Source organism: Loa loa (genome assembly GCF_000183805.2).
Source record: "Loa loa unplaced genomic scaffold supercont3.239, whole genome shotgun sequence".
NCBI lineage: Eukaryota > Metazoa > Nematoda > Chromadorea > Rhabditida > Onchocercidae > Loa > Loa loa.
Window position 1 is genome coordinate 70,449 of NW_018108419.1, and position 12,417 is coordinate 82,865.

A 12,417-nucleotide genomic window follows, 5' to 3' on the forward strand; every position below is an offset into this window, starting at 1 on the left:
TAACAATCTTGATAAAGTAGCAAAAATTGCATTTAAAAATTAAATAGAAGTACTATGAGATTATAATGATGAGAAAGTTGAAAAGATTGTAGTACCAGTAGAATTAATTGTCTTTGTTGTTCTATGTTTTTTAGCATTGGAGGAGTTTTAAGACCTGATGTTGTAAACATGTAGGACTAGTTTCATGAATAAAATCCAAACTTTATTTTGCTATGTTTATACATAAAAAGACTGCTATTGTGATCAAGTGAGGAAGTTGAGCATCACTGATCAATTTCGTTGAGCAGATGATCACTGATCAATTTCCAGCAGCTTATTGATCATCGAACAACACATCCAATAATACAAATGATAGTGCTGCTTGATGGCACATATATACGCGATAAACGAGTTCTGTTTAATAATAATTACGGAGTACAATTAATTCCCACATTCCATGGCCACAATCAATATGTTAGAGAGGTGGGTGACATTGCTGGGAACGAGGAAGGTGAAATACAATCATTGTCGTTTTTCACATCACGTAGTTTTGTATTCACCATTTATTTGGGGATATGAAGAAATATTTGATTTAGTTTGATACATGTGAAATTTGGCTAGATTGTCATAACGGACTTCATTACTTCCTTATCATTAACTATCGGTGATACACAAAATTTGAAGTCACTTTGTCCTAGTAGTATCTTTATCAAGGCTGATATCGCTACACTCCTCACTTTTTATTCCATTCTCATTTATAGTATTTGTTGAAAGTTAACTATTCGAACAATCTAATATTGATCGTCTTCATATCTCGTATTGTCGCTTATAACAGTCTTCTTCCCTTTTTATCTCTAATCATTGTCTTTTAGCCCTACCATACATTAATTGATGAAGAAGAAATATGAAAATCATTATAATCACTGCGACATAACTGTCGCAAAAACTTAATGTTGTCGTTTGTATGGATTGTCCCACGTTGATTTCAAATGGAGTATTTTTCTTGTGAAATGAGTTGTTAAATCGTCGAAAATGTTTACAAATGTAGTTGCTAAACTGTTCATTAAATTAGTTTAGAAAATGTATCGATGATAAATATCTCAACAAGTTTCTTCTCACTGTTGTATTTCTTAAGCTTATTTTCAAAACAGTTTGCAAAAAAATGATTTGAAAAGAAGCCATCCTACATTCAAAGTCATAGTTCCTCTTAATTTCTTCGTATAAACTGAAGATTTTTCATTTTTTATAGACTACTTTTTTCTCCGCCTGAAATAAGCAAAAAGGTTTTTCACCGAGGCTAAAAGCATCGAAAGAAAACAGTAACCAAAGAAGGCAGAGTTCATTTGTGCTTCCATGGTACTAATTATCATTAAGTGAATGATATGATAATGTAATGGAATAGAGGAAGTCATAGATGCACTTTCAATCAGGACAGTTAACTTTTCATCTAACTTGTTTTGCAAGACGAGGTACATTTCAATTCTTTCATTTTCGTGATGTGCTCTTTCTCTGCTTCTCTTTCTAATGGGAAGCAAAATTTTTCCATTTATCATTCCAACAGATTCATTCATTATTTGCAATACTTTTTACTGAAAAATAACTGAGAAATTTGTCATTCTCAGTAAATGGGAAAATTAATCTCAAAATTTCGCATTAATTAATTGAAATAAATAATTTGCCGTTGTTGAAAATGTGCATATAAAATTCTTTAAAATATTTAGGTTCTACTCCTTTTTTATTGCATTTCAAAAAGGCTCTCTACTGTTTTCGTTCCATACTTTTTACAAAAATTGTGAAATAGGCAGGTATGATTCCAAAAGACTATTCCTTCAACATCATTATCATTATCAATCCCTCAATGCAATCAATATTATCATCAAGTCGCTCATGATAAATGAGGATATCAGCAATTCAATAATTTTTGTGCAAATTCCAATGACAGTGTTTAACATCGGAAATTTTAAGAGATCCTTTGTTTATATCTCAGTCGGAAGGTTTATTGCATTGCTGATGTCGTTGATTTGTTGAAAACCCGTCGTATATTCGAATAAGAATTCGTAACTTTAAGATTAGACTATAAGTTACTTGTTCTAATACAAAAGTGGGAAAAAAATCTTTTTCTCGAATGAGATTTAATATAGGAAGAAGGTTGATTATTAAGTTTTACCCCTACTGAACTGAAGCTTCATTTTCATTATGCTCTCTGAAAGTTTTCAATATTCTTTTAAATTTATCCATTCAATTATGATTTTGGAAACCCAAAAGAAAAGGTAATTTAACAGCAAGCACCATAAGTGCGCGCGCAGAAGAAAACTGAATGTAGCATTTTAATGGTACTTGATTTGATTTTTCCTCGTCTAACAGAAATTAAATTTTTGCGTGATTTATATTTTCGAAACAAACATTTGAGTTGGTTTAGTTATGCGAAAAAGTTTCAAACTAGAATTTATAGCTGGATGAAAATTTGAATCGTAGGAAGGGTTTTGTTACAGTTAATTCATATCATAGGAAGGTATGAATGCTGCAATATCGTCAGTAATCTTCCTCGTTGGACTCTTTACCATTCGTTCTTCGCAGATTGATTTGAGCGAATGCCTAAAAAGTAAGGTCAGTTATTTTTCAAATTTTCGCATTGCTTGTGGTTCAAAAAATAAAAAAGGCTCTAGAAAATACATGAACCGGAGTTTTGCTTTTGAATCAGAAAATCTGTCCGATAAGTCTGGAGGTGTGAAGTTTTTGCTTTAATGACTTGCTTCAAACATCATGATCTCACTGAACCAATAAAAATATGATGTTTTGCACTTCAATAAATGTTCCAGATAAACAACAAAATATTCTGTTCTGCAAGCGCTTCCATTTTCAGGTTTGCATATTTGTTTCGGCACAATGTGAAGAGAAAAGAGATTGTGAAAAAATCATTAGTTATGCAGTACAACCAGATGACTGGGTGGTTGTAGAACTATTTTACAACACGACACATCCGGACACTAATTATGCAGCAATTGGTTTCTCTGAAGACACTCAGATGGCTAGTTCTTATTAGATTAGGAGTGAAAGTTGTGGCTATATCTTGAAGTTTAAGTAGATTATGATACGAAAGAAGTAACTTGAAGTTCTTGAACTACGACAATACCCCATCAGCCATTTCATGCTTATCAAAGCTGTCAAGTTTTTCTTATTCTAAATGAATTTTTTCTAAATTTTCCAGGGCAACGAAGGTGTAACTCACTGTGGTCTGAGTGGAATTAATCAAGCGGGTGTATTCCTGTCTCAGAATGATGGTAAACGTAATATACCGCTGAATTTAACGACAGAGGTAAACTGCTTGTCGTAATACCTTCTATTATCATGCAAGACATGAAATTGAATGCAAAAACTTTTTCGAAGTTTTCTTTCCTATCTTCTTTTTCTTCTAATAATGTATAGGTCATTAGTTGATGGTTTAGTCAGCTTCTGTTTTATCGCAAAACTTCTCCGTCTGTTCGTATATTGCTGGTGCCATTAGGGAATATGAATAGGAATAGATCAAATGAAATTCGTAATAATTTTTTTTGTCATGATTTTTGTGAACATTTCCATCTGAATCTTACTTACAGATGAAAGTAAAGTTTATAATTGGATATCTAGAAATTAAGGAGCCATCTATTTCCACTCCTGAAATGACTTATTCCTCGCTATGAAGCATTTTTGTTTTGCTCTTCAGAATGTTGCAAAATACGTGGAGTTGTTAGAAATCAATCATACATCTAGTTCAATTTACTGCAAATTCCGACAAAAGATTACGCCAGATAAAACAGCTCAAAAGGCTTATGTACCAGATCTAAACCGTACTTATTATTTGCTTTTAGCATATGGGAAAACTAGTAATTATGAAGGTAAAAAATTGGTTTCCTTTTCTGATTTTAAAATTTCTTTTTGAAAAAAAATTTTTTTCCTCAAGCTGGTATTACTATTTGTAGTTTGGGAAGCGGAGTTTGTGGTAGAAGATCATCCAGAAGATGTTGATATAATTAGCATGCATGGATTAGTCAGGCACGGAGTTTCATTAATAGAATTAATAAAAGAGAAATATCGCGCAGTTCTATAGTCCTACTACTCCTTTAAAAAACAACCTTGGTACCAAGGACCCTAATAAGAAATTATGTCTGGTTGCCATTGCTTCTTTGCGCGTTTGGTGCTCTTAGAATTAATTATAAGTTTCAGAGATGGATATTCACTCACTGGATGAGCGCTCCAAGGATTTTCCGCTCTTTATTTCAACACCGGTAAATCTTGCTTCATGGGAAAAACTACCACTGAGACCGATTAAGCCACGAACGAATCGTAAATTAGTTCTCCTACATGGTAAACATTGCCAGGATTTTTAGCAATATAATCCATAAATATATTGTAATTTTAGATTTATTGACTAATTTATGTTATTTTAAGGATAACTTCTCCACTATTTAATTCCTTTTCAAATATCTTTTAGAGGCTCCGGAAGTTTATTTCAGGTGATTTTCAGAACTAACTTGAAACCAAAAATTTCAGGGATTCTAATGCTTGTAGGGTGGATGTCGTTGATTCCTTCAGGCATTGCAGCAGCACGATATCTTCGGGAGCATTGGCCTGAAACTAAGCCATTTGGTTTGAAGATATGGTTTCATGTAAGGTCATTATCATACTAACACCAAGCTATGCATTACTCTTCGTTATTGTTTATTCTTGCAGCCATGAAATTTTATTCCGAGAAGTACTTTGAATCCTTCTAGTCAGTTCTCTTGGTTTTGGAATAGTTTGTGAAGAACTATGTAACGTTTATCGTTCATATTGGTTGAATTTTTCAATAGCTAAGAGCTGGGCATCTCAGAAACATCAGATACTAAAGTTTTTTTAATTTCAGATACATCGTACGATGAACTACCTGGCAGTCATTCTTGTTATTGTCGGTGTTTTGTCAGTATTCATTGGAAAAGAGTGGCGATGGACCGGACCGTCAATCAGTAAAACTATTCAACGAAATTTTTCTGCTGGGTCGTTTCATTCCATTGTCAGTTTCCTTGGAACAGATCCCATCGATTAATATCCTTTGAGTTATTTCTTCGGGTCAGGTATTTTGATCTGTTGGATCACTAAGGACTCGAACGATAAGGGACTGCAGTAAACCGATAGCCGTTTTCAGTGCTACTCGTAAGACAAAATTAGCAAAGTGAACTAACTGTCTTTTGATTTAGTAATGTAGTTTGAGGTTGTCAAGCCATATTCCATTTCAATATGCTGTGATGAACACTTTCTTTACCGGAAGCATCTCCGAAACTCCATCAGATCCAAAAGTCAGCATTAAATAAAGTGGAATCGAATCTTATACATCATGTGCCTTTCAAGTAAATCGAATCTAACTTTGAGTAAAAATTATAGGAATTTTAATGAGAAATCTTTTAAAAGTTATGTTGAAGATCGGTGCTATAGCAACCGGTATAATGTTGATCCAACCAGTGGGTGCATTGTTGCGCTGTGATGAAGAGTCGAAATTTCGCACCGTATTTAATTGGTTGCATCGTATCTTTGGCTTTCTATCTTTCTTACTGGCTCGTAAGTTTGTCATTTCAGTCTGTGGCTATCCACTAATTATAGTCTTTGGATGAAATAATGAAAAGAAAAAAAAACGTAAAAAATTAGAAGTCATTCAACAAAATATTTCTGCCACTAGCAAGCAGTCTTACTGCATATTTAAGTTATTTAGCGATAACCTATAAAGAGGATCACAATCCCAGTGTTAGATGTCTCATTGAATTCGCTATTTTCTTTCCAGTGAATAAATTCACCTGATTTCAGCCAATCCCTTTCCCGTTCGCTTCCATAGCCACTGAACTTCTATACGTAAAAACAAAAACATGGAAGTAAAACGAGTTCATAGCATAAATTACCATGAATCAAGGGAGACATTTTAACTTGGTCTAGAATGTTGTGGTCGTAAAATAAAATTACCGTTCTGAATCTTCCTTGTACATTGTTAGAAACGATCCTTTGGCCAACTAAATGCACAAAAATCTTTTTCACGAGAATACAAATAAACAGACATCAGTTACTCAAACCTTTCAGAGATTGCAATCATTTTGAGCGTCATTTTTTTCCGCCTCTGGATCGCCAGGTGGGCTGCCATTGTTCTCTATGTACTTTATCTTATTCTGATAGCATTTCTGCTTTTTCTTATGAAGGTAGGCATATCTTTTTTCTTTCGTTATTCTTGATATTAGGAAAGACATTTTGAGTGCAAATTAGGAATATATGAGATTGTACTGGCAGATTGGTGGACTGAGTTAAATGATATCTTTGACCTGATCTCCAAATTTTCGATGGATTTTGAACTTTAATAGACAAAACCAGCGCAAATTTTTGTATCGCATGCGATATCTTAGCCGTGCACAAATCTTTTTAATACAAAGCTAACTGCTCCAGTAGTTAATTACAATATTTCAAACTTTACAACAAGGTAAAATTTAAGAAAACAAATTCCCTAAAAAGGCAACAAAATACATCAGTTACCTATGCTGGACGATATTATCACGAGGAACAAATTGTTATAACAAAATCGAAGCACGACAGCAAGGCAAGTCAATCAGCTTTCTCTATCTTTGATAGTTTTTGTGACGAGATACTGGCCATAGTTCATCCCAAGAAAATTTTCGAATTGTAGGCTCAGCTACAAAAATTTCAGGCAAATAGACTAACGGCACTAGTTGTACTGGCATTCACCGCAATGAGCACGCTAATTACTATTGCAATGATGGCACTGATCTTAGCTTCAATGTGAATGATGTTTCAAGAATCAATGTACCATACTCACTAATACATACTATGCAACAAAAAAAATGCTATTACCTACCGGTCCAATTATGAAACTTAAAGAAGTCTAACCCAGAATGACACAGTTGTTCACACTGAACAGATATTGATAAGGGAAAAATGAATAAATAGGCGTTCATCCGACAACTGATAGTAAGAATAAAGATACAGTTCAAGTTTGCACAACAATTAAGCCAAAAACGAAATTCTCACTCTGAGTCGGAATACCAGTGATTACATAAGTATTACCACCGATTCCATATATGCATCGGAAAAGGGTATCAAATAAGCATAAAACATCCAATAACATTATGATCCTACATACTCATACGATCACAAAATTTACATTGACATTTGACTTTCAGGAGGGCTAAGCCTATGTTGCGAGAATTCAAAACTTTAGTTAAAATATTCGTTATAATTGGAATTCAGTTCCGTTAGCAATGAAACTATGTATTTTAAACTATGTATTTTAAATACTAAACTGAACTTTCTTAAAAAATGCAAAGAAATGATATTTGGTTACGAATCAGAATTTATTGTTGCATCAGCTGTAACAACAGAAAAAACGAAACAGCAAAATACTGAATGAAATTTTTTTTCTAATCAGTGTGTTCCTCTTCTGAAACACAGTAAAGCAATTTCTGGATTGAGTGCGTCATTGAAACTGGAAGATATCAAAACTTAATAAATTGTAGAAAAATGTGCACTTTCAAAGTTTTATGTGTTATCAAATCCATAACAGAAATAGGTTTCTGCAGAAAAAAATCATGCTCCTTTCGATTTACGACTTTAAAATATAAAAGAAGGATAACTTACTCCAAGGTTTATATAAAAAAGCTGGTTTATTTTCCCAAAACAAGAAAACAAAATAAAATGGGACACCAGTAAGGATGATTAAAACACCAATAATGAGTTCTTCGGGTTGTACGAAAAACGGCAACATCAGCAGCGCAATGCAAATAATCAGGAATATTGCCGGGAATAGGATATTATACTGAAATTGTCTAAAAATCAGCCTAAAATATCTATGACATCAGGAGGGTAGTCTGCACTGTTCAGTTGTAATTCTTGGGAGGGGGTGGGGGGAGGGGAGGGGGAAAAAAATTAATACTTAAACAAAAAACGGTATTTGTCAAGTTAGGTAGGTCTTACGAATGAATCGCATACTCCAAGAAAATTACCTTTATGTGGGAGAGAAGTTTTCTCACCTCATTTAAAAGTAATTTTAGCAAATATCAGTTACGGTGTACAATAGTTGCTTCTATGTTAATAAAAGAATGTCATGATTTCGTATTTTTGAATAAGACGCATGAAATAAAACTAAAGGACTACCTAAAGCTTAGTTAAAGTGGAAAAAAAACGAAAAAACTCATTCTCTACTTTGACTGGACGAAGGATGTTAGGCTGAGTAAATCGCAACTTAATCAAACCAGCAACGGAAAGTGCGATGACGAATGCTTCAGTAAATGTCAAATAATTAATGAGTGAATAAATGTTCGAAGTAACCAGCATTAACAGCGACAAGATACCAAGAATAAGTAATGATGGCAGGGGTGTTAAATAATTTATAGAAATCATTGAAAGTAATTCTGGCAGCTGCCCATCCCTGAAAATTTTTTTTCCTTTATATGACGGAAAATGATCATTTTGATGTCTTTAAAATGAATAGCACACAGGTTCTAATGCGTGTTCTAATGATACTTTTTTCCTAATGCAGCTGCGGGCATAAACAGTCTACTTCTTTCAGATGAGTAAACGAAATGTAAATGCAAACGTGTGTCACATCTCAGTAAGCAGAGCGGGGTGCCTTGTCCAATGGCATGGTAAGTTACGAAAATTTCATAAGAATTCGGAAAATTGTATCGTAAAAGATCCACTTCATCACAAAGCTGATTCGCTAAATTCCGATGAACAATCATTATACACTCTAAATGGTTGGAGATTTCTTCAGAAGTTGAAAAGTTGAAAGGGAAAATTTGAAATCTGGAAATCATATAACCTGGCACCAACAAAGAACATCCGACTTGCTGAGAAAATGATACTATTTAAACCACCAGCACATGAAATCCCAACAAATATAGGCATTACTGACGCAAATTGACCCATGGTTATTTCTGCAAAAGTCATTGCAACTGCTGATGAATCCAGAATTTCCGGCACAGATAAGACAGCAAAATATGCGATGTTAACCAGCATATATATGACTGTTACTGTGAACAACGAGATCATAATCGCTCGGGGCAGATTTCTTAAATAGAGATGAAGTTTTGATCATCCATTCTTCAATTCCAAATTACTCGCCAATGAGGCTTCAGTATTCGAATAAATGTTCTTTTGTTTACTTTTCAAAGATTATAAATAGGTTATAAAAAAATAAATAGATTATAAAAAAAATAGCTTTTCAAAGATTATAAATAATAAAAATTTCAAGAAAAATCATAGTGAATGATACCAGCATTTTGTTTACTTTCATATATTAACTTGGTAGAAATACAGCTTCCACTGACAGCCATACACAGTGCCATGTGCAAACTAAATTTAAAGTAAAAACTTACTTGAGTGGATTAATAAGCTCTTCGGTCACGAAATTCAGCGAATTCCTAAAAAAATTACACGACTGAATGGAAAAAAGCAGATCGAAAGAAATCTTCAATTTTTTCAAATAATGAAAATTAAAATCTAAAACACTGTTAAAAACTCGAAACTAAAAAGTAGAATAATAAGAGAACAAATGTTTCCGAAGTGAAAATTGAAAATTATTACCATCCACTAAATGAGAATACACCCGAATAGAAAGCCAATGCTATATGGCTAGGATTTGTTTGTGTTCCTTCAAATAATATGGATGGTTCCAAATACTCTGTATTACCTAAAATATTACCTGAAATAATTCACCACCACTGATACAATTCAGATAAGGCTGAAAAGATCTAAACGACTGTCTAGATCCTTTTATTTCAATTCGTTTTGAATGATTATGTCCACTAATATAGTACCCTTTGTCCATAATATAGCATGAAAGTTAAGCGAGCTACAAATGCAGAACTATCTTTGATCCGGACTAAAATTAGATCAAATTAAAATAAGAAATGAGAAGGAACATGAAATCAATACCCAAACACAACCAAAATAAACCAGCCACGATAATGACACAAAGAGAAGCCACTTTGGCCAGCGAAAAAATATTCTGCATTCTCATTGACCACTTCACACTATAGCAGTTGACAAATGTCAGTAAACCTGCAAAAATATAGCAATTAAAAAATCTTCGTTCTCTCAGAACACTTCCTAAAATTTTATCTCTTAAGTGTCGTCAGTCAAATTCCTATTACTTCAGCCTATTAGTGAATTTCGGCAGCCATAAAATGGTTATTGTTACACTATAAACTTTAGAAAACAAGAAAGTTTATTCTGTGCTGACAGTGAAGGTTAAATTACTCATCAGTGTAACGAAGAGGGTCATACGTTAAGATAACTTTCAAACTAAAACATACAAATGATGCAAGCAGCTAATAACCTCACAGCATAATCAGGCAGTTCGCAATGCTTGAATAATGGCTGAAGCGTGTATTGAGCAAATGTTAACGCCATAATAGCATTTGACGTTGGGTTAATGATAATTAATGCTGCCCAAAGGAAGAGAAAGGCAGGTAAAGGTCCAAATGCCTGTAACGTAAAGTGATTTTAAGAGAAATTAATGACAGTGAAATATCTCAAATGCTTCTAAGATTGTCGGCATCTTTCCCGAATGGTATATAGTCAAGGACTAAACTTTGCTTTTGACAGAGAACGGGAGAGAGAAATATAACCAGAAATCACATGATTTCTGCATTATAATCTGCGACCCCAGATATCATTCATATTTTCACTCTACATTTTAATCATTTTTCCTTATTTTATATCTTTATACTCAAAAATTGCTAGTGGAAAAAGGCCAAAACATGCTAGCTACTCTCATTAAAACGAAAATGATGCAGCACAGTAAACAATTACCATAAATTTTTTATCACTAGTTTTAATGTTATTTCAGTTTGACATATCGCTAATATCCAGCTTCTCTTTCAGTAGTGGATTTAATTTCCATCTGATGAAGTTGGATATCTATGCTTTGCATATTTCAGCAGACACTCATTCCTTTCCACTGATGTTTAGAAACGTTGAATTATTTCAACATTAGACAAGAATAAAATCCGGGAGAGAATTTATACATCCTTCGAAAAAAAAAGCTGAAAAACTAGTTAGAAAAATAATGGTTGTAAATAAACCAAGAAAAAAGAATGTATTTGTTCGTCTCTCATTTACACACTCACCTCACTGATGTAGGCATATTCACCACCACTTTTAGGAATAGTTGTTCCAAGCTCGGCATAAATAAAAGCACCCATAGTGGCAAATGCTCCTGATAAAATCCATATGATCAATGATAGACCAACACTTCCCGACTCAATAAGAACGCCTTAAAAATAGGGAAATCCATTAGGGAATTTTTGATCACGAGCATTTTACCAAATGTTGGCATCCCTTCAAAAGATCGAATTTTCTAGGTTTTTGAAATTCCAAAGTGTCGCAAAAAATAATCAAACCTTTGGGGCTAACAAATATTCCAGAACCAACAATAACACCAATAATGATAGCGCAACCATTAAAAAGAGAAATCCGCCGCTCGAGATGAATTTTGTTAGAAATACTGCCACCTGAAGACTCCATCGTCTGCGTAAAGAACCGAACACCCACTATCAGAAAAGAGAGTATTTGTTGAAACAAATGGAAATCCAATACAAAAAACGAGGTGATGATCAGCTGATATAAGAGAAAGGATATCGACTGATACATCCTTCGTTATGTGCTACAGTCCTTCTAATTATAGACAGCATAACTTAGTTGTCCCTCACTGCGACAACACTGCTGTGGGAAGATCGCACAAACGGTAATGAACTTCTGATGAATGATCGTTTTGGAACGAATCAATATCCAAATTTGAGAACAATTGGTACATGTACAGGCACTGATAACTTCTTTTAGGAAAGCTCCCTCAGAAGTCAGAATAGGCTCTGAATTCTCTTAAATTTAAGACTTCCAACTTGGAATTTCTTTCCCACCTCGCAAAAGCAAATGTCTTCTCATTCTGCGAGCACTGATATGGATAGCAACGACATCGAAACAGTATTCTCTATCGCATCACACTATTATTCAATGTCATTCAGAATACTGGAATTGGAAATGAAAAATCCAAAAGAGTGCAAACAGATTTGATGGAGGAAATGGCGCTAACTTTGCAAAATGATTAACGAAAATTAACTAGAAGTAGATTGCAGTTGATTACGGGCTGTATCTCTGTGATCTACGTATACCAATTAATTTATTTTGTATCAATTAACTTAAACGACCCTTGCACGCTTTAAGCCATCCAACTATCGGTGTAACAATTATCCCTGCAACATGGTACATGAATTAATTCTAATCAACTTTTTGAAATGTAGCAAGGAAAAGGAAGAGAAAGCTGATATCAACTTTATATATACATAGTACAAAGCACACCTATACACCTACACATGCAGACTTACACATGCATATAAGCATACAGATACACACACACACACACACACACAC

General features: G+C 33.8%; 2 protein-coding genes across 3 annotated transcripts; one reads left to right on the forward strand and one right to left on the reverse strand.

The window, feature by feature from the left end:
* Positions 1 to 2,493: 2,493 nt before the first annotated feature.
* LOAG_02587 (hypothetical protein) lies at positions 2,494 to 6,772 on the forward strand (the record flags this gene model as incomplete). The annotated part of the gene is made up of 11 exons (XM_020446055.1): positions 2,494 to 2,586; positions 2,843 to 3,007; positions 3,188 to 3,295; positions 3,683 to 3,854; positions 4,183 to 4,323; positions 4,510 to 4,625; positions 4,862 to 5,008; positions 5,415 to 5,550; positions 6,061 to 6,176; positions 6,464 to 6,568; positions 6,677 to 6,772. The coding sequence occupies 11 exons, from the start codon at positions 2,494 to 2,496 to the stop codon at positions 6,770 to 6,772; spliced, it is 1,395 nt and encodes a 464-aa protein (XP_020303558.1).
* Positions 6,773 to 7,406: 634 nt separating this feature from the next.
* LOAG_02588 lies at positions 7,407 to 11,749 on the reverse strand (the record flags this gene model as incomplete). Of its 2 annotated transcripts, XM_020446056.1 has the most annotated exons (11): positions 11,391 to 11,749; positions 11,118 to 11,263; positions 10,801 to 11,033; positions 10,302 to 10,473; positions 9,922 to 10,047; positions 9,571 to 9,676; positions 9,363 to 9,407; positions 8,807 to 9,055; positions 8,188 to 8,413; positions 7,624 to 7,801; positions 7,407 to 7,471 (listed from the first exon to the last, which is right to left on the reverse strand). In XM_020446056.1, the coding sequence occupies exons 3-11, from the start codon at positions 10,801 to 10,803 to the stop codon at positions 7,407 to 7,409; spliced, it is 1,170 nt and encodes a 389-aa protein (XP_020305354.1). In that variant the 5' UTR covers positions 10,804 to 11,033; positions 11,118 to 11,263; positions 11,391 to 11,749. The 2 variants fall into 2 exon arrangements, with proteins under 2 accessions (XP_020305354.1, XP_003138173.2); XM_003138125.2 differs by lacking the exon at positions 10,801 to 11,033.
* Positions 11,750 to 12,417: the final 668 nt, after the last annotated feature.